The following is a 14,968-nucleotide window of genomic DNA, read 5'->3' on the forward strand; positions in this document are numbered from 1 at the left end:
AGATCTTCGAGTGTAGAAAGCGGCCGCGGGCTGTTCCCAGATAAAAAAAAGCTTAAGGTAGCCCTGTTGTACCGGGGCTTTGAACTAAACTGCAGAGAATATGGCAACTAAAAAAGTTTGCTGCAAAGTAGGGGACACCATTTTGAACATATCTTTCGAAAATAGCTATACAGTGTTTGGTATTAATGTCATCGGCGCGTCAAATGTGTGGCCATGTGTATATGCTCAAACTACAAAACTATATATATAATGGTCAAGTTCAAACATGCATGGCTATGTACATCCTCGCCCCAAAGGCTTTTTGATACAAGAGAAGAAAAATATTTTTCCCTGTAATCACAAAAAGGCAAAAAACCCTGGGGACGAGGGTTGGTCATGTACATTCAAAAATGATCTAATATTCTTTAAAAATAGCTGTACCTACTGCATCTGCATGAGGCCGGTTCGTCAGTTAAGGCAGCTGCGCAGCTTTGTGCCACTTTATTTATTCTTTCTGCGAGGCAAAAACAACGGTACTCTTTAAACAAGGAAAATCATTTTAACACTCACTCGTTACGTGACTTTTGACGGTGATGGCTAATTTGTATCGTCGAAAGTAACTCGAAAGTAAGGAAGTGGATCCACGCGCGTAGCTTGCTGCTGATTTGACACGTTACCTCATTTTGCCGAACCAGATAAAAAAAACTTCACTTATAGGCGTTGCACTAGACACGACGACGTTCGATATATTTGAAGAGGACAAAAAATAATCTCTTATAATAATGCGGAGACTGTGTCTGTTTGTAACAGGCAAAGTGGATAAATGCATTCTCCTTTGATATAGCCGAAAAAGTAATGTCTCAAATGTTAAATTTTCTGACGTTACGGCGCGACGTAAATAACATTACTTTAACGTCAATATCTTGTATTAAGGTGGAGCATATAAAAAAAGGCCAAATCGATGAATAATGATTTACTTTAACATCTTTTACACTTAAATGATCGAAAATCATCAAAGAAAGCTAAAAATTAGAAAAATTAAAATTTTGAAAATTTCCTAATGCTGAGTCAGCAAAAAATTGGCAAAAACGTAGCTCAGCTTCACACAAAAATCTATACTCTACAAAAACGCACAGACTTGACATTTTAACCAGAGATTCAGCTTATAAAGACCAAGTGATTCACCCAGTTTCAAGTTGATTGGGCTACTAGACCAAAAAGTTATGACCACATGAACAACAAAGAAATTTTTACAAGCCAAAAAAGTAGGAATTGACCAAATTTAGCATAATTTGTAACAGTTAATCATAATTATTTCAAGAACTACTTTAATTTACACTTGCAAACAGATGAGAGCATCTTGAGATATTTTGTTTATGGCGGTCAAAAATATCATTTTGAAAATATCAACAAAATATGAAAAATATAACAAAAAATCAATCTAAAATCCACCAGGAACATAAGATTCATCCTTTTCAGTCTCTTTTTCTTTGTCAGAAAGTCCCTTTTTTATTGTTCTGAGTGATTTTCTTGCACTTTTCCCTGTTCTGAACATTTTCTAGCTGAATCTACTATCTTTTTTGTATTCCGTTTATATGTACCGATCCGGGTAAAATGACTGCTTGATGCACTAAGACGTTTCAAAACACTTTCAACTCCTTCAGAACCATCATTATAGTCCACAATAGCTGCATTTTCCCCCAATTTTAGCACACTAGTTTCAACAAAAACATTTTTGGGTATTTTTGACCAAATAATTTGATTGACGGCCACGTTTGCATTCTGCGTTTGCCCGTGTAAACATTTTTCCAACAAGCTGTCATCGCGCAAATCCATAAAAACTGGTTGAATTACGTCATGAATCCACTTTGGGATACTGATGTTGTTGAACGGTACCCAAAATATGTTTGGGTACCATTCAACTTAACAAGTTGAAACTTACACCATGAATCAGGACCAGTAGGACAGAATCTATGTCTTAATTCCTTCGATTTGAACAAGGTGCAATGAAATAGCACTGCGCCGATAGCTTTCATCATTGCATATATGTTTCACAAATTGCTCCTTATGGCTAAACCATAAAAATTATGAATGGAATTTATCACAGTGTCTGTCAACTTCCCTTTTCCTGATAATTTGATGATTTTTTTTATGATTTATTCTTTTTTGGTTATCGACTTCTCCCGTCTTACTCTTTTACAATTTTACGTAAGCGGGTACCCAGGCACTTTTGTACGTGACCAACGCATTCCAATTTCACAGGTGTGATGGATTCTTTTTTGTATGGATTTGAATCAACAACTTCTTTAAATGAAGAAGTGTCCCCATCCCCAAGATACTCTTATATATTAGGTTATTTTTGGTTATTGAGCGTGAAAACATTTTAACTGCGCCAACCCTTTCCATGGCTTCCGAACTTTTGGTGTGGTTGATTGAACAAACTTGCGTTGCTTTCCATGTTTTATAAACATCACTGTTTTTCTTTTTTCTTTTCAATAACACTACTTAACGTTAATATCTTATATTAAATTAATGAAGCCATTACAGTGCATTTAAAACTTTGAGGTCAATAACTTGGAAACGAGGTGGTGACGTCAATGATTTTTCACCGCTTGGGTAACTAGGGACCACCTGGGACAAATTTGGGTAATCTTCCCAAACCTGCGTTCTCAAATCCGTTTCGGAACTGATGGGTAGATGACGTCATCAAAAAACTTTTAAACCCTAAATATCTCTGCAACCGTTTGTCGAAAGTACATGGTCCTATACATTTTTTTCAGCGTTTCAAGTTCTATACGATGAAGACAAGTGGTATACAAATTAATAAAAAAAAATTTTGGTTTTTGACGGGCCATTGCTGAAGTCAGCAAAATTTTTAAACCCTTACCTCTTATTAACCGCTCATCAAAAACATATGATCCTATACATTATTTTGATCAGCGTTTCGACCTCTACACATCACAATCAAAGAATAAACTAAATCTCACTATTTTTGTTAGGATATGCACTGCCGTCAGCAAAACATCTAAAACAACTTTCTTTTTAGACCTTTTGCGTAAGTGGATTTCTCCACGGGTTTATCGACTAGTGATTATTAATACTAAATTTGTAATTTTTGAAAAATTATTTTGAATGCAATGAAAAATAAATTTTTCAAATACCTTCTCTAAAATATATATTTTCGCGAAAATTGAGTCTGCGAAAATTACTAGATAGTATTAGTCAAAAACAATTCTTTTCCTCTCCTCAATAAAATCGCTGACCGACCGACTTCGCGCCAACAAAAAGACTGCAAAATCATTGTAGTAAATAAATAAATAAAATAGCCGGGTAGAGCCTGGGTAATATTCAAAGCTTAACAGGGGGTTGCATACACAATAATTGAAAGAATTTGGATTGATTCTAAATTTTATGGGGTTATTATTGTACTTTAATTTTTTGTAACAAAATTTTTATTAAAATAGCAACCTAAATTTTGTGTTTGTATAATACATCTTCAATTTTAACCATTATCTCTTTTAATCGTAACCCCCTATTAGATTTATTTTATCAAGCGAACAGAAGCAGTGGTGTTCCACGAGATACTTCTTTTCACATTCGAAGCTGAACAAGAAGGCATCGTTCGCTAAAATATGGCTCCAGCGGTAAGTTTCGTACATAATGATCCCTATTTTAACTTTTACATTCATTGGAAATGATGATCATTCTTTTTTCCCCATCTTATCGACAATGGTGAAAAACATAGCTGATATATAAGCCAGATGATCTGATCCAAAAATCATAATTTTTATTTTACGACTTCTGTTAGCTAGCTAACTGTTTATATTTTCGTATATCGCTCTGATATACTTCAGTATCATTACGTACAACCAGACATTTGTTCTCAACCAACTTTGTTTGCATTTCCTTTTCTGTTCACTATGCCAATTTCATCAGTTCAGACTCTTGTGAACAAAATTTACAATTTTGCGATATTTAAGAACTGACTGAAAACAGTGTTTACTCTCGATTCAAAAAAATCTTTTAATTGGTTTAAAAATCATTGGTATTTGCTGGAAGTCAAACCACAACTCTGCTAGCTGGATTCATAATTTGATCTTTATTTATCCTGGAAACCGAATTGAAGGAAATTAATACACTTTCTCACCAGGTTTAACAAGGAATCTAAATTCATGAACTTTAATTGCCACCAAGAATGTGAATGCTGACAGAAATCCATAATAAATGTAATAACAGTAATGTAAAATACAAAAAGAATAAAGATGGTACAAGTATCAATGATGCCTAGCCATGTGGCTAGTTTGCTAATCCCAGCTCTCTGAGATAAACCGATGAGAACAGCAGCTGAGATAACTGTACCTTTATTATTCTATAAAGTTGCAGTGTGATGTAATGATTTAATGTTACAGCGAGAACAATGGACGTGTGCCCAAGCCAACGATAAAAAAAAATGTTAACATTGGTACAGTTTGTTAAAAAAACAGGATAATAATTTGAAAAATATCATTTCAGGCATACAACTTGATTATAAATAAAACAATCCCTCTGACTTTCACAATGATTAAGCTTCTGGTTATTTTATTTATAAGGATAATAATTAAGTTAAAACAATTCCAATGCATTCTTAACCTTATATTCATAAAAATCTATAAATTAAAATCTATAATTTAAATAAGAATTTGGCCTATTCTGTCCTTTATAAGCATTCACAACTCATCAATACTTGGAGCACATTTCTTAATTCTGCTTTTTCAACCTACTGCACTGGCAAGGCTTTATGGAATAACCAAACTAAATTGTAAATAAAGCACTTAAGTATCTGTGATGTCTAGCTATTTGCTAGTTTTCTAATCCCAGCTCTCTGAAATAAGATGAGAACAGCACCTGAGATACACACATTTGGACACTAAGTTTGTACCTTAAGATTTTAAATAATTCAGAATTTTTTAGTTTGATTTGCAAAACATGGAAATGCCCATTTTGCAGAATATTACACCATTTGGTATTGGTATTTGTGTACGTTTTTCTTTCTCATCTGGAACATTTCTCACAAATGTTATGGTACACACATAAACATAGCCACTGTTTAAACTTACCCAAATTCCAGGGTCGCTTTGTACTAACACATAGATTTGTTCAGTGTGGTTTATGTTAAATGTCAGAATGATTTGAAATGATGATTATTCTTTTTTCCCCATCTTATCGACAGTGGTGAAAAACATAGCTGAAATATAAGCCAGATGATCTGATCAAATCTGCATTTAAAAAAAAAAAATTAAAACGCATAATATACATAGAATACAATGTGTGATCATGGAAAACAGATTCTGTTTATATTATGTTTTTTCTGTAGAAATCCAAGAAAGCTTCAAAAAAGAAGTCTACATTGACTTTTAACATTGATTGTACCCATCCAGTAGAAGATGGTATCATGAAAGTAGATGACCTTGTAAGTGTGATGTTTGTATACTGTGTATTGCACTAGTGTGAAATTAATCTTACTGTGTATTAACTTCCAAGCCTTAGGGCCAACTTCCCTAAGGATCCTAACCATGGATACCCCATGGTTTTCTATTTTTAGAGAGAATTTCTTATGAGACGCATCAAGGTCAACAACAAGTTAAATAACTTGGAACAGCTTACCATTGAAGCTGCAAAGACCAAAGTCACAGTTACAAGCGAAAAGCAATTTTCTAAAAGGTTTGTAGATTTGCTATGTTCTTTTCTCCTTCTTGACATCTATTAGTTAAATCTCAGTGCTAGTTAGATGATTTGTGGAGATAGACTGAAAAAGGCATCCGTCTTCAACAAGAAACTTTGTGTTTTTTTGTTTCCAAAACTTTGTCTTGACATGTTTAAAATTAGTTTATATGTATTTGTCCCACTGATGCATGCTGATGGTGTGCAGGATGGCGTACAACGCCATGCTAACGGAGCAGTGGTAAATGAAGAAGTTTTTGTGAATATTTGCATGTTGATATTTCAACATCACAACAAAACTTAACACTTCTTTAATGGATATGTGGTCTAACATATGTTGTAAAGTGATGATTATGTACACAGACCTGTACTGAAAAAACTGTGTGGAAGATATACATGCACCACCAGCTGATTACAACACCAGCAATTTAATGATCTAGTTTGAGGAAATGTTTTGGTTTTTTTTTACAAAGAAAGGCATTCTTTGCATAAAGTTCCTAAATTCACTTACTATTTTGGCTTGCATTTTACTACTTTCAAAAAGACACATGTTTTTTCATTTTGCCCTTAAATGTTTATGTCTAAGCTTCCTCAAATTAAACTGTTTCTACCTGTATACACAAACAGTGGAGTTTCATATTCTGGGGTTAATGCTACGTATGTATTAAAACAAGGGAGAAGTAATAAGTGTGTACTTTTTAAACATGCATTTGGCATTGGCTACAATTTTTCAATTGTAATAAATTCGTGGTTGTGAAATGATGATTATGTACACAGACCTGTACTGAAAAAACGGTGTGGAAGATATACATGCACCACCAGCTGATCACAACCAAAAAATTTGAACCTTTGTTAGGTGCTGTCGTTGACGTATTTTCAAATCAAATAATTATATCTGTCTTCTAGGTACTTGAAATATTTGACGAAAAAGTACTTAAAGAAGAACAATCTTCGTGATTGGCTTCGTGTAGTTGCTTCCACTCATTCGGATTATGAACTCAGATACTTCCAAATTAACAACGACGAAGAAGAGGAAGAGGACGACAATGAATAAATATTCTGTTTAAATGTAAAAATTATTTAAATAGATACACAAAATCATCAAACTTTTCTTCTTTGCCTTTACCCAGAGTTGTTTATTTTGTATAGTAGTCTCTAAATTTAGCATTAGTGGTTGTCGAGCCTATTAAATCTGGTCGGAACTCGTGATAAAAGAATTTTTGAGATCTTCCTCTGGTTAGACAAACAACCATTTTTGAATGACGCTTTTGAGAAAAAAACTAAGCCTAAAATTGTCTACTTACAGTAAATATAAATACAGCATTTCTATGATAATAGGCATCCACAACTTTGTCTGCATCAAAACAACAAAATTATAGTAGCTAAATGGATGTTTTAATGTTTTTACTAATTCGCTTTTCATCCGATTTTCATTCAATCACAATTTTGTCGAAGTTATTTAGAGATGCTAAACCATAAAGTTATGTAGTTGGCGGGGTTAAATATTCGCTTTTAGTTAATCACGTAATAAGGACAGTATATATAAGCTACATATGCAGTTGTGGCATTTTTAATAACCTTTCGTCCAAATTTAAAAAAATTCTTTGATAATTATTCATATCTTGATTCTTTGAGCTTGATATTTGATTATCCATTTCTTCTACTTTTGCAACAATAAGCTAGCTAGCTCTAATACTTTTTGGTTGTCCTTGTTGTAGTCTAGCCAAACATGCATTACATTGTACATATGGTGGTTTTTAGCCATCTAGCTATATTTAATTCATACCATGAAGGTTGATTATAAGGAAAAGATGTGTAATATCTAGCAGTGCTTCATGTATTTTCTTATAGATACTTCAGTCCATGCTCATTGCCTCTGCCAGGAACAGAGCTAAAAATACCCCTTTACCCTCATCCAACTTTGAACTTTGTAAAAGTTAATAACTGTAAGTTGTTCTTGTTTTAATAAAGTTAATATACCACAGAGAGGACTAGCAGCACCATTTCAACACGCTATTTATCTGCGCTGTATGAAAGTCGGATATCAAGTCGCTGCAAAACACGTAAAATTCTGTTTCTTTTACATAAGTAGCGCAGGCTTAACCATGTTGAAAATTTAATCTTAAATTGAAGGAACAACTACGAGAAGAAGTGATTGAAGTGGTACAACATACAAGCGGGTATATTTCTTTTCTCTTCGATAAGTTCAGACGACGTCCCTCATATCAAAAACATGCAACTTTTTCTTCGTCCATTCAGCTACTTTATTCACTTATACTATCTGGAATTTAAATTTTACTTATTTCAATTTGATTATTTTTGTTTTTGTTTCAACGTTTTAACGATGTAAAATTTTGATAGTTCACTGGGGCGTTGAATCGTCAGGAAATGTAAAGAAAATAAAAAGATTTCACCACTGTCTAATCGATGACTTTTAATAAATAAATATAGAAATTAACAATAAAAAAAAGAAAACTACAGTTCGTTTGGAGCAAGATTGTAAATATATTGACCAAATATTTTGGGTTAATGTTGATTAAATCATGTTTTGATGGACACTTAACCCCGGAAATCTACAACCTACAAGCTTCGTAAAATTTTCAAAATTTTCAAGATTATTATTTACTATAACACGAACCACATACCAATCCCTTCGTATTTACATAACTAGTTATCATGCTAGAACAGAAGGATTACCATATCTTCTGTAAGAAACATCCCTCTCTCTTTTTAGGCCCCCTCGCAGCACGTTGCTTGCCTCGGAGATATGGATCCCTTGACATTGGCACATACATCTTCGTTATCAATCGAATTAAAAATTGTGATGCAAAAAACCTACTATCATGTGGGTAAAAATAAACAATGACGTTACAATAACGGCGAAATAAACAATGACATAACAATAATGGCGGAATATTGTAAATCCAATCACCTACTGTTTGAAATTGACGTTTGTTTTGCTGGACCAGTATCAAATAAGTTATTATGACGCTGGATTAGATAACAATACGAAACACCCATTACGAAACACCTGGGAAACAGCGATATTGCGATTTTTTGTACTAAAACGACATAGGAACGCAGCTAAGCTAACCGCAACCACTGTTGAAGTTTTACCGACGTAACCCACCGCAATACGAAAAAACAGTTTTAAAACTCCTGGGGGACAGCGATACTGCGCTTTTTATACTAAAGCGATATAAGAACGTAGCCTAGCTAACCGCAATCACTGTGGATGTTTTACCGGCTGTATACTTATTATATAGAATGTATCACAAACAATCACCGCTACCACGTGGTCCAGATCAAATATAATGGATATTATTCTATTTGTAACGAATTAACATGTTATGCGTAATACATATTATACCTTGTATTATATAACAAGACTGTCTATACAACTTTTGTTATTTTATCAATTTTTGTTATCAACTCCTTGTGTTTTTAGTCGTATTTTCGGTTTTAGAATTGCTCCTTTGGCTATTTTAATTTCAGTTTTCTCGGCCCTTTCTTGCGCATCTGGCCCTGAACAGACCCTACTCGCCGCGTAGCTCAACAAACTCATGTGCGTTTGCCAAAAAATTTTTTTTACTCCAGCAAATACAGCCAGCTCTGCAGTATACCCGCATTTCGAGAGTCCGTATACACAAGAGGGAAGGGTATATAAACCATTTCCTTTACCCATTTACAGTCAAGACTCTACCCTTGTGCACATTTCATCGAGTGATTGCACCGTACATACACGCTAGCTCGTTCGTTAGCATAGTTTTCTATTCATCCCAGATTACTCCTAGGCGCGCGCGTTCTACGCCTCCAACACGGCCCCTCTGCCTTTTTTTACATTCGCTACTCACCAACTGTACATTACGTCACTTACCCGAGGCGTAGTGGCGCTCTTAACCAATTAAAATCTCACCATTACAGGTGCCTTTCACCTACCAATTATATTTTCCCATAAAATCACGTGACTTAATCTTTTTTAGCAACAAGACAGCATATTTTTTCCCTTTCCTTTTTCACCTCGCTAATAATCTCTCGTGGTTTGTTATCAATCACTAACCAAATCTGTTAAGCATGGCCAACAAACAAATCAAGAAAGAATTATATAGAGGTAACCCTTTCGTTATAAACAGACCCTTCGTAATGACCGACCGCTTACGCCAGGTCGGGTTGTTTTGATTCAATCACGGATCATTTTCACTACTCGAGCAGAAAGCGGTAAAGGAAACAAGGCCTGTGCGTCTGATGAAGGCCTTGATTCTTAGGTCATCCCTTTACCCACACAAAATTCTTTCTCTACATACGATACTTCGAATCCTCCACTGGAGAGTAGGGAGACCCAATCAAAAACACTTTTGCATACAAGTACTTTATGTTGCGATTAATAAAGACGGAGTCCTTCGATTCTCATTAAATGAAACCAAAAACATGGAGTAACTAATTTTTTCGTAAACACTTTATTTTTGAATTAAAAATAATTTAAAACGTGAAAAAATTATTAAATCTTTAAGAAATCTATATTAAAATAAATAAATTGAGTTTAAGAATTCGTAAAATATTGAACACTCTGTTAACATCGTCCGCTTTAAAAGAACATTTAAACACTTTTAAAAAATACCACTAAGCTCATTTTATTGGTTCAAAAATTTAAATCAATTTATCATAAACCTTAAATATTTACACTCTTTAAAAAAATAAATAAAAAAATATGTATAACATATAACGTAATATGTAATAATGATTCAGGTTCTGTGACTATCTATTCGTGAAGGTATGTTACCAAACCTAGAAATAAAACGAGAACATGTCTTACTGATAACAATTTCGACATTTTTTACACTGTTTATTCCTCTGTTTATACCTCCAAGTATTTTGAAAACAGATCAAAAATACACTTTAAAAGAAGTCCCTCGAAGCTTATGAAGTCTCTCGGTAATCAATACCAAACCAACTAACAGGTACCTGCTCTCTCAAATTTGGTTAATTTAGCATAGGATGACCCATTTTTCGCTTAAAAATTGACCATCTCAAGGATGTATGAGGTTTATTAAAACATTATATTTCCAATTGTTTAAAATGACTTTAGTGCAAAACTCAGGGAAGAGCTACTAAATTTGTACAACCATCTGAATGTGCGAAGGTGTGACCCGTGATGTAAACTAATCAGTGTAGAACATACCATACAAACAAGAACATGTTATACATAGTATACATAGTTTTTAAAACCTACTTGCTTAACTTGAATAATGGTTTATGAGGTTGTTGAACTGTTATCTTTTGTCTAAAACATAAAATAAGGCGCTTATGCTATGTTGTAAATTCTTCTCCATAAAGAAGTAGTCGCCCGTTTCCTGTAAACATTATTAAAACATCCTCGCACATCAAAATATGACTCTAACGTTAGCGTGAGAGGGAAATTACCTTTGTGGTTTAAAAATACTTCATACCGGAAAGATCGATTTTGGCGGGAGTATTTGCCGTTTCACAAAAAAAATAGTCCTTCAAAGATTAATTCAGCAAGATATAATCTAGCATTAATTTATCCTTTTAAGGCATCGTCAAGTTACTGACGCCCTTGGGAGGTGGGACTAAAATTAAAAATAAAACCGTGTACCTGCTATATTTTTCTCGATCTCTTTCCAGTTTTTTTTTTATTTCTCTCTGTTCTTCTATCTAAATATAACACTATATCGTGAAACTTGCGGCTTATTTTACCTTCTAGAGCTGTTCAAAAATACTAGTAAAAAGGTCGCTAAGTTGTCTATGTATCCCTTGTGCAAAAATAACTCTCTAAAATATTCTTAGCTGTGATACCTTCTTTTTCTTGCTTTCAATTTTTCTCTCCTTGCTGTCATGGATGAACTCTTTTTGGTAAGCAAAAGATAACAAGTCAGACATTTCGCCATTATCAATGGATTTCTTTCGACCTCCTCGAGGTAATCTAGATAAGACATAAGCTGGTTTCATCGCCATCAATACAAAAGAAGCACCTTGAGCAGGAATGTTCGTAGAATAAAAATAAGTGATGCAGTGTTTCTTACAACACAGAGAATCATAAAAGACATAAAATTTACAAATTGAAAAAAAGTTTGGGATTATTGTCTAAAATCTTTTGTTATGAAATATTTTCAGTAGGTGATATAATCACATACATATACAACGCGTACTCACATCGTTGGGAATTTAGTTTCTTCTTTATTGTTATTATTAATTGATTTACTTTTGCGAGTTTTCTTTTTCTTTTCTATTTCAGGCAGTCGGCGATCTTGCTCTTCCCTTGAAGAGAAATTTACTTTAAAAGAAACTTCATTTCATTTGCGTGAGATAGAGACAAATAGCCATATACGATCCATCATTTAGTGAAAAAATCTCATTTTAATTCACGGAAGAATCTCATAATTTTTTAAATATGAGATTCTTCCGGGAATCTTAATAAAATATATTTCGACTTTGCGACAAAAATAGTCATTCAAACGAAGTAACTACACTTTTTTCTATGCTAAAAATACAGCACAGTATTTTTGAAAATACGCTATGCGAAAATTTCGACTCGCAAAACAGGAAAACTAGCTATTAGCGCAATTGTATTCACTAAGTTTCTCATATTTTAATATAACAACAATGACAACAATTACTTAATTACATAAGTCAATAATGGTGAATACCTTTCCCATATACTCAACTCATCGTATCCTAAAATTGGTCTTTTCGAACTCCCTACATGGTCATTGTTACTCACATGTTCTTCGTGCCCATACCATTCCGGTTGCCACTGTACTTTCCTGAAGCGAATAGCATATGAAAAATAAACATGCATAAATTGAAATACATAAATTATAGAAGATTTTTTAATAGTTTATGAAGCCGAAAATGAACATACATAGGTGAACTTTCTTTGGCGTCATGAGTTGTTATATCGTGGTCAAACCAGTCAACGCGGGGATAGAGTACAGCTTCACTGCATGGACTATTTTCTTTGTATTTAAACAGATCTATAAGAAAATCAAGAACAAAATATAAATTGTAAATTTATTGCAAAAATATTCAAAGCATTTACCTTAAATGTAATAATTATTGCAAGTAGTAATTTGGTTAGATTTATAAATCCTAGACAAAATCGCTTCAAAAATTACACAATTAAAACTTTTTTTTAAAAAATTGCGAATGCCATCTAAAAATTTGATAAAATTGACAACCAATACAACTTTAACTGTGTACACTCCATATTGTCCACACAGTAGTTTCAATGAGCATTTAATTCATATTCATTTAGCGGAAATTATTTTGCTGAAAAACTGATTATAGAAATTAGTATGTTTATGGTTTAATGGAAATCTGAGGATCACAAAAACACTCTATCAAACCTTTCCTTCCACCAGCTTTAGCAAGTTTTATATATTCTGTGTCAGCATCTCTAATCCATCTGCGTTTACACTGATTCTCATTGTCATCACTTATAATGTCAGTGTATGATAGTCCAGGTATTTGTGAAGGGGCAGGGATATCTTTTTCACTGATTTTTTTTGGTTCAGGTGGCGAGAAGTAAAACCAATCTATATATAATATTTTTAAATTTCTTTTTAGTACAACGTACATTGCTAAAAAATCCAAGAACAAATTGTCATCATAGAGAAATGTCAATTAAGGAAATAAGAAATAACTACCTTGGGAACTTGTTTTACTTTTGCAAGCCATCAAAGAATAGTGGATCTGTTTCCTATGATAAACATGTACATGTTTTCAAAATTAGCCATTGTGAACTAGAGTTGTAACTGTCATTATAGTTTAATTTAAAGCCATTGGAATGAAGCTTTTTAATAGTACCATAATATTAAGTACGACAATATTAAATATATAAGTGGAGCACTACAAGGCTAATGTGGGCACCAAAAGGTTAATAATAGGTTTGAGATAAATGAGTTGAAGTTCAAATAGATTATGGGTTCTTGTGAGGTGTAACAGAGGGAATCACAGGAGAAGAGCTTTAGATGTGATTGAGCAAGTTAGTGAGAGGGAGAACACTACAGGAGAAGAGAATCAGATATATAAATGTATGTATTCCCATGTTGGAGTCAGCAGAAGTTGACAAGCTGGGGGATGTATTATGTCTGTTTTGGAGTAGTTTTATTTAACTTTTTGCTTCTCTTCTTTATATCTTTTTTCAGAACACACACTAGTGATTTTGATGGTTTCTTTCTCTCCCTTTAATTATTTATCCAAATAAAATTCTTACACCAAAATTTTGCCTAATTGAGAATAAAAGCAAATAAATATTCAAAATGGTGGAGCCAACCTTGTCACCAGGGTAAGGAAGCATAATAAAAAATATTTTTCTTAAGAAATTTATGTGTTTACCTAAGAGACAAGTTCCCTAATTATTAGGCTAGCCTATAGACGACTTTCATCATGACACATGTTGTTTACAATTTTTAGACCTCTTACGCAAAGTGACAGGGAAAATAATGCAAGTAGAGGCATCTTTTGATCTTGAAATTAGAATATAGCTTGCACATAGTTAAGATTTAGATCATATATCAGTGAAAGGATGCTAGTAGTTACAGTACAAAAGTTTTTAACTATATATAATTTGACTTTCTTCACCTAAGGTCTGCATTTTTTTCCTGTCAATTTTTCTGATTTTTTCCGCAGATGCGCAAGAATCCTGTAAAAACGTAAACATTGAAACTCATTTATAGGTGTGACACATGTCACAACCATGACACACGTTTTGTTTCAAAACTACTAGCTAGCTAGCTAGCTAACTAACCAATTTTTATGATGACTGTTTTTAAATAGGTTTGTCTTCAACAAAATTTTAAAATCAAATTTAGAAGAGACATTCAAAATTCAAATATATAAAGTCAATGTTTGTTTGTTTGTTTTTAAGTGATGACAATTAGCTACAGAAAATATAGGCATATATGAGTTTTTGGCAATATAGTTTATTTTTATGATAAAACAATGAAAAGTGAGCAATAAGCAAGCGCGTGGCCACAGACATTTTTTAGCTATAGCTAGCTATAAGCTCTAGCTGGCTCAAAAGAGCCGATGAGACTCTTGGTTGATATTTGCTTGCTTTCAATATTTTCCTCTAGTTTACTTCCGTAACCAAAAATGAGAAAGGATACTGGCGGGTAACAAGATAGATGTAAATATACTTACAAATTATTTCTTTACATAATTCAAAAAAGTGATGATTGATGTTAACCTCGAGAACCATTTTACTTTGCTTGATAAGTGATTGTTTTTTTTGACAATAACAAGCGACTTAATCTGAACGGGCGAGGAA

At 33.3% G+C, this 14,968-nt stretch overlaps 2 protein-coding genes and 2 non-coding genes across 4 annotated transcripts; 3 read left to right on the forward strand and 1 right to left on the reverse strand.

The window, feature by feature from the left end:
* Nucleotides 1-3,486: 3,486 nt before the first annotated feature.
* LOC130641439 (60S ribosomal protein L22-like) lies at nucleotides 3,487-6,785 on the forward strand. Its single transcript, XM_057448243.1, has 4 exons — nucleotides 3,487-3,623; nucleotides 5,333-5,428; nucleotides 5,561-5,679; nucleotides 6,586-6,785. Exons 1-4 carry the CDS (start codon nucleotides 3,612-3,614, stop codon nucleotides 6,731-6,733), a joined length of 375 nt encoding a protein of 124 aa, XP_057304226.1. The 5' UTR covers nucleotides 3,487-3,611; the 3' UTR covers nucleotides 6,734-6,785.
* Nucleotides 3,664-3,758, forward strand: LOC130642435 (small nucleolar SNORD12/SNORD106). Its single transcript, XR_008982572.1, has one exon. It is a non-coding gene; the product is annotated as a small nucleolar SNORD12/SNORD106 (small nucleolar RNA).
* LOC130642434 (small nucleolar SNORD12/SNORD106) lies at nucleotides 5,143-5,237 on the forward strand. The gene has a single exon (XR_008982571.1). It is a non-coding gene; the product is annotated as a small nucleolar SNORD12/SNORD106 (small nucleolar RNA).
* A 2,177-nt stretch (nucleotides 6,786-8,962) lies between the features above and the next one.
* On the reverse strand, nucleotides 8,963-14,968 carry LOC130641435 (uncharacterized protein C7orf57 homolog). The gene is made up of 10 exons (XM_057448238.1): nucleotides 14,842-14,968; nucleotides 13,344-13,396; nucleotides 13,044-13,232; nucleotides 12,560-12,671; nucleotides 12,345-12,461; nucleotides 11,851-11,955; nucleotides 11,494-11,620; nucleotides 11,294-11,352; nucleotides 10,910-10,960; nucleotides 8,963-10,464 (listed from the first exon to the last, which is right to left on the reverse strand). The coding sequence occupies exons 2-10, from the start codon at nucleotides 13,372-13,374 to the stop codon at nucleotides 10,422-10,424; spliced, it is 834 nt and encodes a 277-aa protein (XP_057304221.1). The 5' UTR covers nucleotides 13,375-13,396; nucleotides 14,842-14,968; the 3' UTR covers nucleotides 8,963-10,421.

The sequence above is a fragment of the Hydractinia symbiolongicarpus genome, chromosome 4 (genome assembly GCF_029227915.1).
Source record: "Hydractinia symbiolongicarpus strain clone_291-10 chromosome 4, HSymV2.1, whole genome shotgun sequence".
In the NCBI taxonomy this organism is placed as follows: Eukaryota; Metazoa; Cnidaria; class Hydrozoa; order Anthoathecata; family Hydractiniidae; genus Hydractinia; species Hydractinia symbiolongicarpus.